Source organism: Primulina tabacum, chromosome 5, assembly GCF_025594145.1.
Source record: "Primulina tabacum isolate GXHZ01 chromosome 5, ASM2559414v2, whole genome shotgun sequence".
NCBI classification, from domain to species: Eukaryota; Viridiplantae; Streptophyta; class Magnoliopsida; order Lamiales; family Gesneriaceae; genus Primulina; species Primulina tabacum.
This window is the reverse complement of record NC_134554.1, coordinates 11378829-11397804: the sequence shown is the minus strand read 5'-3', so window position 1 is coordinate 11397804 and position 18976 is coordinate 11378829. Positions and strand designations below refer to the sequence as shown.

Genomic DNA, 18976 nt, shown 5'->3' with positions numbered 1-18976 from the left:
ATAGTAAACAGTGTTGTTGGAATTTTCGTTTATAAAATAAGCTAATTTCATTAACACCTCATGTTAAAAATTACAAAAGTAATAAAATACAGCTTAAGTAAAATTTATAGCATTTTGGATTTTATATATTTTAAAAATCAGACATAATCTGCATGAATTTTATGTTTGATTTTTTTAAAATGTATGATTTATAAATTATTAAAACTTAAATTTATATCAATTTCGCTTAAAATTGAAAATTTTGAAACTCGCTCGACTTGTTTCACGCGTTATAGTTGACGCAATTAGCGATTTAATAGTTGATTAAATAGTACAACAATTTAATTTTATTAGTTAAAGCCCATATATATGCAGAGTAAAGAACATAGTTTTCCGTGATCGTTAAAAAATGGCTGTGGTCGGTTCGATTCAATTGTTCCCTGAATATGGAATTTCGGGAAATCATGGTGCCGGCAAACGATTACTGGTAAGATATAGCACTAATTTGTTTCAATCTATTTAGGGTTTCATTTGATTCGGATTTACTCTGATTCATTTTCTGTGATCAATCGCTTTTCAAGCAGCGGAATTCGAGAACAATAGGCCAATTGTGCTCGTTGGGATCTAACCTGTCGTCGGTTTCACTGGTGTGCTCCTTTTCTTTGCCGTTTACTTGGTTCAGATACTTTTGCCTAAATGGAAAATTTGTTTTCGCCGTTTTCTTTTGGTAAATTGATGTAGAATAGCACAATACATTATTTTATACGAAAATTCTGATTTTCTTTGTGAATTATGTGGATTTAACCTTTCCTTGCTTGGATTCTTCCAAATGAAAAAGAGAGGCATTTCTGAAGATTGTTCATAAATTCTAATAACATGCTGCTTCCTTGAAAAAGCCGTTGAATAAGTATGTATGATTTTTTCTTTTTACATTGTTATCCGCAAAGGAAATATTCAGTTATTGTTCTTGCTGGAACTTGACTTTGTTTTTTAATACGTTTCAGAGATATCATCCTTGGAGCCCAGATATTTCCAAGAGAGTTCTTAAACGGGTTTACAACTTCCCATGTAAATATAGCACGCTCAAGTGCAAATGTTCTCTAAATCCAGGCCCATCTTTGGACACCACCTTTGTGAAGAGTGCAGCTTTAAATTTAGCACGGTAATTACCCATTTCCCTCTAATGCGAAAGCTCGTAACTTGACTAGTTAAAGAATATAAACAATATTACAAGAAACAAATCAAGCTGCAGTCCTTCCTTTCCTGAAACACTTCAAATTGCAAGCTGGAGGAATTCGTATCCAATTTGCAGTGTGAATCCACAACCAGAAGATTTCAGGGATGACATGAAATGTTGGGTGTTGTTTATGTATTCAGATATAATCATATTTGACATAGAATCATAAAATAGGTTTCAAAAATATGTTCAGGAATCACATGAATACTTTTTATTAAATTGGGTGTTGCAAGTGCAGTTATATAGTAATGTTTTATATTCATGTTTGTATCGATGTTATTTCTGGATATTTGTTTCAAGGAGCATTTGTTAACTGGTTCTATTGGTTTTCTAGGTCATTTAACAGCTGGCATGGAAGTTCTGTCATGATCAAATTGGCTTCAGCAGTTGGTGTTGTTATTTTCACAATCTGGGGACTTCGGCCAGTTATGCGTATAAGTAGGAACATATTTTTGAATGTATGTATTTTTTGCATAGTTTTCCACACTTAAGTTCCTGATTTTTTTGGTTGCCTCGTTTGTTGAATATAATGCTGTTGAAGTTGTGCTTTTTCATTTACAATTTGAATATTTACATCACAAGTTCCCTGCAGAAAAGTGACAGTAGATGGAAAAAAAGTAGCACATACCATTTTACAACCTCGTATATTCAACCTTTGCTTTTATGGGTAGGAGCCATCTTAATATGCAGGTTAGCTATTCTCTTGAAAAAAATAAAGCCAAAATTTAGATACCATTGATATATTGAATGAAAGTGAATATCTTACAGAACTTTGGATCCAATGGTTCTTCCCACAGAAGCTGGTCAAGTTGTCAAGCAACGGCTCCTAAATTTTATCAGATCATTATCAACAGTGCTAACATTTGCCTACTGCTTTTCAAGGTGAATTCCTGCTTGTTGGTTTAAGAATTAAGAGTAATGTCTAACAGTTTCTTTGCACCTACTATTCTTACCCTTTAGCAACCGTTGTCACTCAAATCAGGATTTGGGCAACCAAGTGCACCATGGCCGATTGTTTCTGCACTTTTTGGTTGCTCAGACTTCTATTGAAGCCGTTTATATGTATTTTTAGGTTTGAAATTTTTGTTTCTCCATTAGTTATTGATGGAAACTATCAGTGCTTTGCTCTATTTCGAATGTTGATTTTTCTGTGCCACAATTTTGCTTGTCATATCTTACGCATCATCAATTTGTTCATATGTAAAAAGTTTTTTTGTTGTATCTATATTTGACTTTTTGTAGCCAACCAATTAGATGAGCAGTAGTGCCAGTTGGTTTACCAGGATCAGTGGATAGGTTCTACATTCGAATCACTTATGGCTAAGAGATTTTTGTTTTTTATGCAGCGTAATTCAGCAAGCGCAAAAATTCATGGAGACAAATGATGCAGTTGATACTAGAAATGTATGTTCCTAATATTAGCTACTTGTCAAGGGATTTTGCGTTCCATTTTTATGAATGAAACATTGTTACCTCGTAGTATTTTGAATTCCAGCGCCAAAATCTAAGATTGCATTTGGATGGAAGGACTTGAAATCCATGGATTTAAATGCATTTTATGTTTTCATTGATTGAATAACTTACACACAAAAATTCAAGTTCATATCCCTACTTATTTATGATATTACTTATTTACGATATTATTATACTAATTATAATAGATTTCAAATCCTTATAATATTGGATTCATTTGAAATCCATTGTGATTAATATTATCAGGGTAAATAAGTAGATGTATTTGAATTTCCTATACTTTAACTTATTTAACAATGAAAATAAATTTGATATCATAGATTTTAAATGACTAATCTAAGTACAACCTAAAGTTATGCTTGCCCTCCAAATTTTTTCACTAGAGTCACCACTATATGATCTTATAGTTTGTCATTATTGCTCAAGTATGACGTAAAAAGTTCAATGAAATAGCAAAGTAAATCCAATGTTGTCATGTCGTTACGATAGCATGCCATTAGTTCCTTCTTTTTGAGTTCTTGAATCGGTTCGATGTTTCCCATACTATCTTAAAGTTGAACGTGTTAAAGCTTTTGTATTTTATTTGCATGCTTTTACAGTGATAATTAAGTCATACGGTTGACATCTTAGCGTATCAGCAGCTAAGAAATGGTTTCTGGAGGGTTGAACTATCTAATACTCCTGATGAGTGATATGGAAAGAGGAATAACAAGTCTCTGAAGAAATGTGATATTGAAGCATCGAGTTGATTTTCGCTTGCAGCTAGACAAAGATATTATTATATAAAAAAGAAATTTGGTTAACTCGTTGTTCAATGGCTGACAGTTTCTCATAAAATCTAGAGCATTGTTATTTATGTTTCATGTAATTGACTGCTAATTGTGCTTTTTATTATTAATTATCATTTATTTCATTCTAATAAAAAATCTCTTCAATAAATCGGTTGCTCTTTGACAGATGGGCTTCCAATTTGCTGGCAAAGCTGTGTCCACAGCAGTGTGGGTTGCAGCTATATCATTGTTCATGGAGTTGTTAGGTTTCTCAACCCAAAAATGGCTCACTGCTGGAGGGCTTGGGACAGTTTTGCTGACGCTGGCTGGACGTGAGGTGTCTATACATTTTAGATTTATGGTTTCATTTTCATGTTGCCAATGCGTTTATTGGAAATATTTAGTTGCTAATTGAAGAATACTATTTCTATCATCCTTCTTTTTTATTTCCATGTACAGATATTCACGAATTTCCTATCAAGTGCAATGATTCATGCAACCCGGCCGTTTGTTGTGAATGAATGGATTAAAACTAAGATTGAAGGATATGAAGTTTCTGGGACAGTTGAGGTTAGTTGGTCTCTATTCCACCCAATGATAAATGTGGATATTGCAAATATTAGAAACGTATTGGCTCTGAATGTAATATATTTGTGTCGATTCTGTCATCATTTATGTCAATGTACAATATTTATACTATGCCGTGGAAAGAACTTGAGCAATATTTCCTTGCATAATTTTGAAATTTTCTCTATTTTTCTTGCCTACATAGTGTCCTCGAGTGTAATCCCTCTCATATACTATTTTCATTGTTGATATTTTTGCATTTTCACTTTACAGCATGTGGGTTGGTGGTCACCAACGATTGTGAGAGGCGAAGACCGTGAGGCTATTCACATTCCAAACCACAAGTTTACTGTCAATGTCGTAAGAAACTTCAGCCAAAAAACTCATTGGCGTTTTAAAAACCACCTGGCCATCAGTCATTTAGATGTCCACAAAATTAATGTAAGACTCTTTAACGCAAGAATCTTTGTATTCTCAATGGTAATAATTCTAGAATGTGTCTGGAAAATTTGAGTCAGTTGTCTTCAACTTGATATATAACAAATTGTTTATGCCTCTTATATATAGAACATTGTAGCTGACATGCGCAAGGTCCTCGCAAAGAATCCTCAAGTCGAACAGCAAAAGTTGCACAGAAGAGTATTCTTGGACAATGTTAATCCTGAAAATCAGGCCTTAATGGTGAGTTGTAAATTTTGAATATACTTTAATTGGTGTGGTGCTCCTATCGGGTTCTATTTATTTATCAAGTTGTACTACTTTTATGATATCATTGCAAAAGAATTTCTACTTGAAGAAAATCTTGGTAAAACAACTGAAAACGAAGACAATAAAGAAAGAAAATAAACTCCATTTTCATGTTAAGAACGCTTCAATCTTTCGTTGCCTGTGGCCACACTCTCATGCTCTATCTGATTGAACTTTTATATATCACCAAATCTGTTACTTGGTCATAATGGTCATTCTAAGCTCCCATGATTGAAATATTCACTGTTTCAACATTGTTGTTATTTTGCTGAATAATTCTGTTGAAAACTTGGTACTGGTTTTTTATTTTGCAATATATATCATAAAAATGAATTCCGTGGGATTATTAGTTTATATGTATCTTACTATTTTGTGATAATGTGCAGTTTTCCTTAAATGCTTCAGTCTAATGTGGTCAGAATTGTTACAGATCTTGGTGTCCTGCTTTGTGAAGACTACCCATTTTGAAGAATATCTGTGCGTCAAGGTGAGAACACATATTTGCGATTTTACTCCCCCGATATGGTTTATTGGTAAATTATATATATCTGGAAACTTGTCTAAATAGATATTCTTTTTTCCTTTTGTTCCGGGAAATAGGAAGCTATTTTTCTAGATCTTCTCAGAGTCATAAGGCACCATCGAGCTCGTCTAGCCACTCCCATCCGCACAGTTCAGAAAGTATACACTGATGCAGACTTGGATAATGTACCACACGCTGATTCTATATTTAACCAAGGAGCTCCAGCCCGCCCATTACTTTTGATTGAACCCTCCTACAAAATCAATGGGGAAGATAAGATCAAATCTCCTCAAGCTCGAACGGTAAGGATAAATGGGGAGGAAGACAACAAGGATACAGGAAGGTCCACACCTGATAGTAAGACGGATGCTCAAGGGGAATCAACTTTGATTGCAGATTCCAAGTCACGAGAAACCATGTTACCGGACTCCAAGGAAAACAAGTCTCTGAAAGAGGATGTGAAACCTGCCATCAAGGTTGGACAAATGGCAAAAGCAGATGCCAAGGAGAATTCCATGGGTTTTAGAAAAATCTCTCTCTGATCCAAAGCTCGATATTACGACTGCTTCAAAGTCTACCTCCAAGACTGGTACCAAGGCTGCAGAAGTGTTGAGTTCTAATGGCAGCAGTTCACGTGGTTTGACTCAGGACACGCCTAACAACAAGCATCCTCCAAGAGTTGGCCAAGAGGATACCTCAGCTTCCACGCAAATGACATTAGGAGGTAAAAGACTTGATGGTGTATCATCTGCTTCACAATTAAAACAAGACACTAGACAACAAGTTACACAACCACCTACAAGCAAACCTTCTATAGAAGAGAATATAGTTCTTGGTGTTGTTTTAGAGGGGTCAAAACGAACCCTCCCCATTGAAGAAGACGTGGTTCCTCAACAAAATCCGGATCGTGTGACTTCGAACTGGTAATGGTCCTGCAGTCACTGACAAGGAGAATGATGATATTAAGCGGTCAAAAAACTCAGGATAAGATTAGTGGTATCCTGGTATTAAACTTGTGTATCGATGGTTTTGAGTTTTTGAAGCTTATAGTTGTGTCGTTGCCATCATACATGGTTGTTTTCACTCGTGAGATTGTATTCAGCATCCTGGTGTAGTTTTATGTTGACTCGATCATTCATGTCACTTGAAGAGAGATTTTTAAATGTCTTGTATGTCGAAGTTTCTTGCATATTGTAGAAACAATTTTCACGAAGGGAGTATTTGACCTTATGCCATGGATTATGCAAGTCATTTGGATGAATTCGGTTCAATAATGGAACCGGTTTCTATTGAGATTGAGCGGGCGTCAGTCTTTCTATGTAATCACAAGGATTGCGTACTCCCATCACTTGAAATCGTTGAACTCGGAACCTATTACATCTGCTGCTAAGATTACCAGCAGGTGATGCTATTCTTTTTAAAAAATTTGCTACATGAGATGTATTTTCTCTTTAATTCAATGTTGTATCATAAAATACTAAAAAAAAAACTGGCGTCGAGTAAAATGTGTGTATTGAATAGAAATGCCTTCCGTCCTTCAATGTTAACATAATAAGATGAACAAAATAATCACGAATAATTGAACGCAATAACATATTACACGATAGCCTAAAAGCTATTAAGATAGGTATATATCACTCCAAGTTAAATGACTTATGACCCCATATATTTAACAAATAAGCACACCCCTCGGATCAATCAGTGCAAATAAACAACATTCTGTGTAGCACCAAATGCTGTAGAAGATTTGAAACGCTGATGAATTCCCAGAGCTCTATGGCCAAACAAAATGGGGCATAAAACTTATTTAAATAGTACAAGCCATAAATATCTGCCACACGCTCATATGCTAACACGCGACAACTCAAGCGTTGCACATACAGTCGGGAGCGGGATACGTGTATATAGATTGTTCTGATTTGCGTAATCTGAGTTGCCCTTGCCTGGATCGGTGCCCTTCAATGACAGCCTCCTGGAATTCTGGCCAAGTCAAGCTTTTGTTCAAGAAAAGCTGCCCTAACAATGCCATGTTTGGCCTTATGGCCTTCATATTATGGTAAGTTCGATGGCCAACCTGATATTGGAAGAAAGATTTAATCTCATGTAACTTAAAATTTTGTGCGAAAATCATTCAACGAGAATGAATGCAGAAGAATTATTGCGAGCGCATTACGATAAAAGTTTCCAGCGTCAAGTAAAACAAAGCAAATGTTACACCACGGAACGATGGAAACTTCAAATTTGATCCATTTTATGTTCAAGTTCTTTTGTTTCACACAAAGAATCAAGAAAATATATAACTTAACGAACTTACCATAGCATTGTGCATATTTCCTGGAGAAGCGGAAATGAATATATCACTGTGCATACTGACATAGTAATCAACTGCTGCCAATAAAGAAGCTTTTCCTTTAATTTGAGCTCTTTCTTCTGAAGAAGAAAGGCTCTTCTTGTCTTCCATTAGAGGAAATAAACTTCGCAAAGTCGAGATCCTGGCTTCCCCACCATAAACCTTTATTCAAGAAAATATTCAATTATGAATATTCATATATAATCACCTGTGGAAATAAAACAACTCAGCAAAACCTTGTGCGAAGCAAGATACAAACGAGTGCTGTTATCAAATCCAAGGGCTGCCAAAAGCAATCCAATTTCTTCAGGAGTCAACGGGCACCGACCTTGACTCCTTAATTCTTCATCAGTGAACTGAGAATTTAATACCCTTCCTTGCCAAATAACTTGTCGATACTTGGCCAGAGCCAATTTTTCAGCCTTACCTCCACCAAAATCACAAGCAGAATGAGCAGCCATATCCTGAGAAAACAAATGAATTTGACACTCCCGTAGCATATCACAGAATAAGGATTAGGTGCGTTAAATATTGACTAGAACAAGCAAATATACCTTGTCGAAACGAAGGTGGAGGACAACAAACTTTCCAGCCTCTTGCTTGTACTTGGGATCGTTGAACTCCCTAATGTAATTGGTGCCAGTAACTTCACTGGGGCCAGGAGGATATCTGAGGCGACTAACAAGCATATCTCCAAGAGCTCTGATGTGAGGTACAAAAACTAAAGCTTGAAAGTTGACTTTGCATCGTAGTCGTTGAATGTCAGCAGGCATGTTGTCAAAATCCAAACGGTGAGAAAATGGCGCAATTGCAGCAATTCCATAACTGAACCACAAAAATCAGAGCTTAGAACTTGACAAGGTTAACTTTCTAGCAAACTCGTAAATTAGTCTTCTCAGTGTTAATCTAACATAGTCATGAAACTTTAGTTCAATAAACTCCAAAGTAGTGACACGTTCTTAAACAATATTCGAATATGTAGTATAAAATCGGGATGTCACTCTAGTTTCCAGGGACAAAATGAACTTTTCTGATATACATTTGAAAATAAGCCCACTAAAATTAAATGGAAGATAAAAGGCTAATTTGAATATGAAGTAAGGATCACAATGCCAAAAACAATGGACCAATAAATTATCAAAAGACAGAGAAAAAATTATCATATTGACCAACCTTTGCAGGAGAGGCAAAACATTCTCTAGATACCAATTTGCTGAAGCATGTACAGGTGCTGTTTTTACTCTCGTAGCTCGAATAGCTGTAGCATAATACTCCCTTGTGCTCCAAAAATATTCATCAGGCAACTCTCTGACTATAGATATGTCATCTTTCAATGTATCAATAAAATGTTCCACGTCGAAAATATCCATGAAAGTGCTGCAATAGAAAAATGGGGACGATCTCATTTTAAGTGCACCTCCAACAAGAAAAATAAAAGAGAACAATATTCTTTTAAAATAAACATAGTATAGCATAGACTTCTAAGGATTACCTTGAATCTTGCCAGACAGAATTTACTTCCAGATAAGGAATTATAAGAGTAGCATTCAAAATTTTGGCAACTGCAACTGCATCACAGATCTATATAAACGAAAGTAAACATATTAGTGAATAAGCTTATTATAATCATTGTTATATATACTTAATTATCATATATAATAAACAGATGTGCTTACACCCATTCTCTGCTGGTTTAGTCCTCCATCAAGAAATAATTGTATATATCCTTGAGTTTTCTTAGGCAATTCTGCTGAAACCAGATAGCTAATCAGTAAACGAGGTACAAATTGTGAACTGTAGAATGCACACTTTAACAAATTTAAATTTCATTATTTGGCACAAATAGTTGAAACTTGATTAAGAGAAGATATCATTTTTCACCCACCTCTTCTAATTGTAAGTTCCAAAAGAATGAAAAAAAAAAAGGAAAAGTCAGAGCCACATTTGTTTTAACTTACTGGAGGTGAAGCCGTGCTGAGCACAGGTTTTCCATTCTGGACGAGGCAAAGGCAGCCACAGATCAGCTTGTTTTTCATCAGACTACAATAAAACAAGAATATGAACAGATTATAGAGCATAATTCTGCAAAATATTTTTTTTATTTCAAGTCAGATCACAAATAAGTGAAATCATACTCACAGTTTGACGCTGTAGAGCACTCTTGAGTAAGCGAGAGTGCATGGGTTTTGGAGTATTCCACTCCTGAATATGAGAACAAAAAACAGTAGTTCAGAAGACATTTTCAACACTAAAAAGATAAGTTGTGTAGGCAAGAATGCATAGTCATGCACCAACTTTGGAAGATGTTCACAGTTTATACAACCGTCCCATGTTAGGTTCGCGGTTTTTGGTACTGAATTAACTTTTAACGGCCCTGAACTTTGTCTTGCTACTCGCACACACACGACCATATTCTATTACATGAGACAAGTTATTGCAAATCCTCGTACACCAATATTGGCACTCGCTTCCCAACAGATATAAGCAGATCTCACTCTATTCCTTTTTCAATCACACTTGTCTGATGCCAACATTCACCAAATGAATCAGCTCAACCAGAAGATCAATACTACACATGCACTATGTTGTTAGCTGAGACACTCGTGCTCGCCAATGAAAATGGTACCCCCGTCCAGAATCAAGGGGTAAGAAGAGTGTGCACAATTTTTCCCAAAAGGAGGGATCGATTAACCACATCCATTTTGCAAATATTTTAAACGAGTTTTCAGTACAACGCATATTCCTCACATATATGCAAATTCTCCTGACATTTCTTAAAATTTTAAAGCCTCGGGTTCGCAAAATCTTTAGATTTTAAAGGCTCTACCCAGATCTTAAGCCATATTCCACATCGTGTTTTTACATTCGGATAATTACCAGATTATATTGAAGTAAGCCATATATACAGCTAACAGGTTTCAAATCAAGTTAACCTAGCACTTCCATACTTGACCAATTTGGAATTAAGGTGATTTTTCTCCCAAATTCTTTTTCAGAAACTATACATTTATATATTTTTTCACACACAGCATCCACATGTGTTTCCATTCCACGTGCTGAAATTCACCCAAATCAAATAATTCCCAAGATATTCCGCCAACTTAAACAGGAAAAATAACCACCGACAGAGGCCGACCAGTAAAATTTGACCAAGAATTACAAGAACCTGAATCCCTCTCAAGATCAATTTTTTTTTTTCAAGAAAACTTGTTTCCACTCCAGATGCCTTTACTCCTACCCCTTGTGCTGTTGTGCAGCCATCTGCCATAGCTTTTACCCGAAAACCCATATCTAAATAAGGTAAAATGAAACATAAAAATTGCAATAATTTCACACAAGAAAGCAAAAAATTCAAACACCACACAAATCAACGAAATTGCGAAAACAAGAAAACGCAGAAAAAAAAAGAGGAAATCAAGAACACACCGACAGAGCAGAGGGCAAGGCATGGCTGAACGGAGTGAAAAGACTTGTGAACAAAAGGGGCAGAAGAAGAACAAGAGCAGCAGCCATGGCTCCTCCTCTGTTGCTATGACTTAGAGAACGAATCTGCTGTCTCATTTTAATAAAAAACTTGATTTGTACGATTGCTACGGTGATGTATTTTTGTTATTAAAAAAATTGCGGCTTTTAAGGCCTTTCACCATGGGAAAAATTTCAGTAAAGCAGCAACTTACATGCAGAAGAGAAGCTGTAATAAATAAAATAATCAAACAGGACCCGTCACACACACACATTAAATAAAACAAAATGATATTTATGGGATTTTTATGTGAACAATTATCACACCCAAAAATAGTTTCTTTAACCCTATGCAAGGCTAAAAATTAAATCTTGACAACTTTTAGAATATAAATCTCTACTTATCTCAATAATTATGAAATCAATAATTGAGCAGTATAGGATTCAAGGCTAACACCATAATTTTAATAATAAATACACAAAGAAACAGATTGACAGCAGATGTAGCGGTGTGTTGTTTATGCAATTTCGGATGCAAGAAAATTAACTGATTGGGAGGGGGTTGAGGTGTCTTTTTCACTTACAGCCCCCAACGGATAGATATAATGGGCGAGAGGCACCGCTTGCACGTGTCACTCAGTCAATGAATTTGCTCCGCTGTTCTTCCAGACACCTTATCAAGCTACACTGTATAAAGGAACTTCATTTTCACATACTAAATAGAATTTAACAATAATTAAACCCGATAATACACTATCATCTTTGTTCCCAAGTAATTGCCTCTCTAAAATAATCGCTTCACAAATTATGCCACAAACAAATAAATGTATTTGTCATTATCATTACAATTTTTCTTAGTGATCGGTTCAAAAATAATCCAAGAACAAAGGATATATCCGGGGACATAACAATTAACAAAATTCTACTACAACATTTCTTTGATCTATTCTAAATTTAATATAACTTTACGTAATTATCATTTAATAAATACAGCGCAATTATCAAATATATTAGTAATTAATGGCGATGGGGAAACTTAATGTGGCCATCTGGCATTTCACGACCGACAAAATAGTCATAGTTCGCTTGGTGTGTGGTGTGAAGAAGGTTCGCCATACATTTACAATATTAAATTAAATATATTTTCTTGAATGGTGAATCACCAAAAAAATAAATATCAAATAATAAAATATTGGGTATATAAAATCCCATTAACTATGAATTATTAATGCGATCCAATTCCATTTTTTAAGATTTTGGATTTGTTTATCTAAATAAAAATCATGAGCCCATCGACTCGACTGCATGGACTGTGCCAACTTTAGTGGACCAATCCAAAATTTTGTGTCCTTTCTAAAGTAAGATGTTTTCACTGAAAATTACTTTTTTTGATGAATAATGAAATAAAAATTATTGTTATCACTTATTATCATCGAACAAAACAAATAAATACAACATAACTTGATTTGAAGCTTCCAAATACGAATGACCATTACATATTTCACTCTCTGGTTGATTATTTATAAATCAAAACATTATTATTTTAACTAATAAATTGTGTATGACAGAGCATTCAATTAATAGAGTCTTCAAGGTTAATTAATGTTTTTGTCATTTCCGTTTAATTAATTCAGCCCATTCTCTCGATCTTGACATTTTGTTTATTATCAGAATCCTAAATTAAATTGTTTATTCCACTCATAACTTTTTTTCTCCGGTGGTTTTTTGACTGATTAATTTGATTTGAGATGAGAGATATAATTTTCAAATGACACTCATCTTTGATTTATTTGAAATTCATGTTCGATATGAGTTGAATCTCAAACTCATTTAATTAATCAATCCAAAAAAAAAACATTAAGATTTTGTACATGTCACTTATAATTTATCATAAAATGAGCTATACGTTATATAATATTGAAATATTTTTCTTAAATATCTCCAGAATACCCAAGAGGGAGGGATGAGGGATCCACCACTCCATCCGCTTAATTTTCCACAATAAACAATGTTTTGTTTTTTTTTTTTTAACTGAAAGTACCAACCTAATTAATTCTCGTTCCATAAAAGAAACACAACCCACTTTAATTTCAGAGTAGGTTTCTTATTAGACAGTCTCACAAATCTTTATATATGAGATGTGTTAACCCTACCGATATTCACAATAAAAAGTAATATTTTTTCATGGATGACCTAAGTAAGACATCTGTATCACAAAATACGATCCTCTATCGTCTGAGACAAATTTTTACCTTAATTTCAGTATATTTCTCCAGAAAATATCTCATTTTTATAATTACGATTTCCTGGCCCTCGGCATTAATGAATCATAAATACCGATAATTAAATAAAAGATTTATAAAAATGTATTCTGATCTGATACGTATCTTCATTTTATTGGTCAATATCCCATCGGGGGTTGAGAGCCCTCAGATATTACAGCCTTTCTTTAGGTCTGATGCTCACATGATCGATTAATTCTATCTTTTAGCTGTGCACTTTTTTGTGTGAAATAAATGGGCACTTCAGTTTAGGCGACTTTTGGAAAATAAATATATATGGTGTGTATATATATATATATATATATATATATATATATATAAATTTCTTTTTTATTTTTGGAAAATAAATACATATGGTATATATATTTATATACATACGGTTTTTGAATGTATTAACGGCTCGATCTTTAGTGACAATATTATTAAAATAAAACGTTCTAAACATTATTTACACAAAAACATAATAAACATCAAAATCAAAATATTTGAAGTATCTGAAAAATTGTATGCTCTAAATGTAATCATTCGCATTATTGAATGAGACTAAGATAATTAAAGTTTATTCGTATGATATAGCATCCATAACGAGACGAGATACACTAGAGTCAGTGGCATGGTTGCGTGAGATGCGAAAGCTAAATCAATCTGTGTCCCCAAATGTTCTTTCTTTTCGTTTTTCTCACTTCTGTTTTAAAGCTGTCCTTTAGCGTTTTGATGATGATGATAATAATATAGTTGGCCTTATTATCATATTTTAAAAAGAGTAGGTCTCATGTGAGACGTCTTACGGATCCTAATATGTGAGACGGATCAACCCTACCAATATTCACAATAAAAAGTAATACTCTTAGCATAAAAAGTAATACTTTTTCATCGATGAACCAAATAAAAAATCCGTCTCACATATACGACCCGTAAAACCGTCTCACATAAGTTGTTGTCTTTTAAAAAATATCCTTTCCCACTTCTAAATTTTCAATTTATCATTGTTTAAAATTGGAAACATAATTTACCATTTGGAAAAATATCACAAAACTCTGATTTTATGATTTATGATTAAATATGTCTGACACAAGTTTTTTTAGAAATCTCGCCACATAAATACATCTAAAAAATTCCAATATTTAAAATTAGAACAAATTATGAAATTACTTTCAAAAGAACAGCAGAAAGTAATTATCGATCGAGAGCAAAAAATAATAATAATCACCCTAAAGCCATTGATTTTTTCCTACTCGCTCTATGGCTGGACCCAACCATGTTCAGTTTACTCGGCTCCAAAATCTTCATAAGAATACATATTAGTCATCTTTCATAATTTTGCTTAAATTTTCCTGCTCTAATATTTCGAACACTGGACAGTAGACATGGTTACCAATAACAGTGACAAGTACAAAAGTATTTGCTGCCAAGAACATCAAACTTGCAACCCAAAGCTGAACGAACACATTCTTGCCTCGAAATTCGAGCAAATAACCCCAAAGAAGCCAATGAGTTTGAGCTCCGATCCACAAAAAGATGCAAGCCAAACCTTTCCATTTAAGCTGCATCTTGCTCCATGGCAATATTAGAGGCAGTAGACAGAAGAACCAAACAAAGTATTGTGCAGTTATGACCTGGATAAAGATCAATCAAATGATGATTCTCTCATATACCTTATGCATAAAAAGTGGGGGTTTTTTTTTTGTTGTTGCAGAATTAGAGCTATTATATTGTCACGAACCTTGTTGAATGCTACAAAGGCAAGTGTCTGGAGAAATAAACAGAACGGCAAATCACGGGCGAAACTGAATATCAAAACTAGCTGGACCGTGAACTGAGGAAGAAAGGCAATGAGCTTTTCGGTTATGGAGAACCCGTGTTCATAGTGGAGGTATATGTGGTAGAAGTATACAGAAAAATTGTGACGTGGGTCTGTACGTGTGAGATGATATAGAAGCGCCTCATGCAAGAATTCCCATCCATATAAGTGGAAGCATAAGCCAGTCAAGACGAAGAAAGTGGATCCAGAAATTAGTCCAAATAAGGCTCTCTTCCAAGTGATAATGCTTGTTAGAAATGCCCAAATAGACTGCGAGATGGTGATTTTTGAGTTGTTTGAGTAATAGGATGATTTTGAATTTCTATAACTCCAGTTAACTAAAGCAGGATTTTTACCGGGTTGGAAATATTGGGGATCCAGAAATAAGATGATGGGAAGTGCATAGATTATAGGATATATTCTGAGGTGAACAACAAGCCCGTACCAAAATGCTGCCTGTAACAGATTACCTGTCCAAATGACAAAAACAATTAAACTAGCTTTTTAGCTGCAGCTCGTATTATAAGATGAAGAATAACAAAAACTTTGGTCTCGACTCCAAGTGCAAACATGAAAATGAATAGCGAGATCTCAGATATTATTAATTTTTAGACATGTACAAGTTGTGTTTGACATCCTCGTGTCGATGAGTCTCATCACATAAATATCTTGTACATTATGCAGCCAGTCAACTGCTAGTTGAAATTTTATAAATCTTGATCATAAATTGTGAGTATATTGATGCAGAAATATTTAAAGAGCTTTGATTTTTCTGTATTTTCTCTAGTACATTTGATTACATTTCTTTTCTTTTACTGACTCTTTGTTCTATAACTGATGGTAGATGCTGCATGCTTATACGCGAGGTTTTAGGATGTGCTTAAAAATAAAAGAGCACAAATAGAGCATCACTTTCAAGTGTATTGGTTTCAATGATTTAATACTCATACAAACAATATATTACCTAACAGAATTAGTATTTGAAAACGAAAAAACTTTCCTATGCGTAGGTTTATGTTGGCCATTGATCTAAGTATATGATGTTCGTTTAAAGATTCTTTCTAAACATCAAGCAGTAACTAACCAATTTACATCTAAATTTGTTTCTAAGTGTGGATAGATTTCAACATATGGTTAATTCAACTTCACATGCACTTATGTACTTCGTGATGAAAGTGGACCACTAGTCCACTGATGTACTTAGTTCTTATCATATCATTAATAAAAAAACGTTTTTTATAATAAAAAAAACTTCACATGCAGGCCTGTAGAAAAACAAGTGAGAAATTGTTAAGGAAAATTTATCACAAGGGATTGAAGTTGCACCATTCATCAGACATAATAAGATCCAAAGAATCATGGCACACACGATGGGCTCACAGTTGCCCCGGGTTCCAATCGTGAATGTGAAGGGATTAATAAGCCATGCCAGAGTAGAGTAGGTGCAGAGTTTGCCAGGTACACCCCGTAACTTCAAAATTTTGTGAATAAAGAATCCCACAAGTAGATCTGATGAGTAAATTTCAGTTACGATTCATAATTGAATTGTAATTGGATGCATAACAAACTATCCAATGCATACACAACCTATTAGCAACTTAACATATACTTCACTTACTAGAAGGAAGAGAATTCCTCTTACTGCAAAATGTGTCCTACAAGACCGACCATAGAAGGAAGCCTTTCATAATTCTATTTTCACAACACTTATATGTGGTTGAAATTGTTGCAATGACTTATTTCACCAAAAGGATACTTTTCTTTTCCCTTCATATTTGCCAGAAAAGAAGTAACTGATATCTCCAAATTATTTGGCAAATGATTAAGGTTTGGAAATTAGGTTTCAAAAAGATGATGAGTTGCACTCCCTCTAGGGTCGTAAACGAATCGAGCTAGTTCGCGAGTTTTTTGACTCGGTTCAATCGTTACATTAAAAATAGGTATTTTTCTACTAAATAACATGACATACCTGAGGCCGAGAAAAGGAATTTACCCCATGATTGATGAAGAAATGAGTTAGGCATGAGAAGAAATGCTATTAGGGGTGAATACCGATAAGTAGATCTTTTATAAGGTGATTTTCCAGATGCCATCAAGGCAGCAGCATCAGAAAAGACAAAATAGTCGATATCCGTGTACCTAACCTCCATAACAGCATCTTGCCACTCCCCATACAAAATCAGAAAGACGCGAAACAGTGCTGAAAAAAGAATCAGAGAGCGGAAAATTATTTCTGACATAGCTATTACTTGAGCAAATTAACAACCACCTTGAGTCACAGTGACTACAATTTCTATTCTTAATGCTCGACAATACAACTAGCAATGCAGTAGCGGAGAATGTTTTCGTGGTCCATCTGACGTGCTGATTGGGATATCTGCAGAAGAGCGAACGTTCAAAAAATCAACATGGTTTATAGTTGCATGATGAAGATGGAGAAATTGCCAGGAAATAATATGCATTCCACACGTTAATTAATTAAATAATGTCCAAAATTGAAAAGAGGCCATTTCAGGTCATGATTTTACCAATTTCGGCAAAATACACAAGTAAACAGCCAAAAAGAGCATCTAAAAAAATTAGCAATGGTTCAGTTCAGAGCCACAACAAAATGTACATTTGATTTAGTTTTGTTTCACCTATTAGTTATCAGCTCTATTTTTAAATTTGAATTCAAATTCCTCCCATTCCTTTCCCTTTCAAATCACGGAACTTCATCTCCTTTAGATTTTACCATCATCATCTCTAATTCAAAAAATATTAAATGTTGATAGCAACAAACATCAACTGCTATTCATCCATCCTAGGTTAGTGGACAAACATTATGACGTGGAGATTGAATTGGAGTTTTTGCCTCACTTGGTCTTCTTTCTTGGGTTTCTCCAGTCCTATTTCTTTCCGGAAGCAACCGTCTGGGATATGCTCTTGATCCATAACCCCCAGCCTATATAATTTCAGCATCTTGCAGACATGCCATTACCAAACACCAAATCTTTTAGGTTGTGCTTGATTGATGGGTTTCATTTAGAGGGATGGATTAATAATGAAATTGCATAACTTGACTTGAAGTGGATTTGGAATTCACTTAAAATTTGGCCTATCCAAGCAAGTCAAAGAAATTGGAATAGCAAGTCAAAGCATGGAAGTATTTCACCTTCACAAATAATCATAACAAATACATATCGAAACACCATTTACATGCTATCATAAAAAATACCGCAGACCTTTTTTGAAAATCTTCAATAAGAAAAGAAGAAGAAACCCATTTAAACATACGGTAGTATCTATAAGTTAGGCAAGGGCTGAGTTGAATGCTCAGTAATTTCTTCCTGTTGCGTGCCTTCAAACTAACGATAATAGTGCACATAACAAACAATCGATTCGAAGAAACAAAACAGAAAGCATAAGCATTACCTCGATCGAGTGATTGAAGTTTCTTAAGGAATGCATAGCAGCGACGGAGTCAGAGAAGAATAAATGGATCTGCCGCATCCTCGGCCAAAATCAAATTGGGAGAGTTTATTGGAATTTTTAGAAAAATAATACAAAAAAAATTTAAAAAGAATATTATAACAAAATGAGGAGCACCCCGGCCCCTAAATTTTTTTTATAATAATAATATAATTTTATTTCATTTTAAAAAAACTAACAATATCGATAAAAAGGATAATAACAAATCATATTAAATAAATTAATAATCTTTAAAATTAACAAAGTTTATAATAATAAATTATAATATTACCAAAATTATGGATAAATGCTACGAAATGAGCGACATAGCCGAT

The 18976-nt window shown here is 34.4% G+C and overlaps 3 protein-coding genes across 4 annotated transcripts; 1 reads left to right on the top strand and 2 right to left on the bottom strand.

The window, feature by feature from the left end:
* The first annotated feature begins 335 nt into the window (after window positions 1–335).
* Window positions 336–6557, top strand: LOC142546527 (mechanosensitive ion channel protein 2, chloroplastic-like). Its single transcript, XM_075654285.1, is given in 15 exon segments — window positions 336–466; window positions 564–626; window positions 984–1141; window positions 1551–1674; window positions 1809–1906; window positions 1985–2098; window positions 2563–2620; window positions 3647–3796; window positions 3919–4029; window positions 4300–4467; window positions 4594–4707; window positions 5204–5260; window positions 5374–5808; window positions 5810–6207; window positions 6209–6557. Coding segments are annotated over 15 exon segments (2202 nt in total). The 5' UTR covers window positions 336–388; the 3' UTR covers window positions 6285–6557.
* A 234-nt stretch (window positions 6558–6791) lies between these two features.
* Window positions 6792–11351, bottom strand: LOC142546528 (O-fucosyltransferase 39-like). Of its 2 annotated transcripts, none has more exons than XM_075654288.1 (10): window positions 11073–11351; window positions 9786–9848; window positions 9605–9686; window positions 9323–9393; window positions 9139–9227; window positions 8820–9023; window positions 8201–8471; window positions 7883–8110; window positions 7611–7808; window positions 6792–7370 (listed from the first exon to the last, which is right to left on the bottom strand). In XM_075654288.1, the coding sequence occupies exons 1-10, from the start codon at window positions 11205–11207 to the stop codon at window positions 7161–7163; spliced, it is 1551 nt and encodes a 516-aa protein (XP_075510403.1). In that variant the 5' UTR covers window positions 11208–11351; the 3' UTR covers window positions 6792–7160. The 2 variants fall into 2 exon arrangements, with proteins under 2 accessions (XP_075510403.1, XP_075510402.1); XM_075654287.1 differs by having other exon boundaries at window positions 9323–9396; window positions 11073–11350.
* Window positions 11352–14496: 3145 nt separating this feature from the next.
* Window positions 14497–18856, bottom strand: LOC142546526 (GPI mannosyltransferase 1). The gene is given in 6 exon segments (XM_075654284.1): window positions 14497–14727; window positions 14730–15006; window positions 15114–15661; window positions 16518–16700; window positions 17161–17568; window positions 18606–18856. Coding segments are annotated over 5 exon segments (1311 nt in total). The 5' UTR covers window positions 17432–17568; window positions 18606–18856; the 3' UTR covers window positions 14497–14695.
* Window positions 18857–18976: the final 120 nt, after the last annotated feature.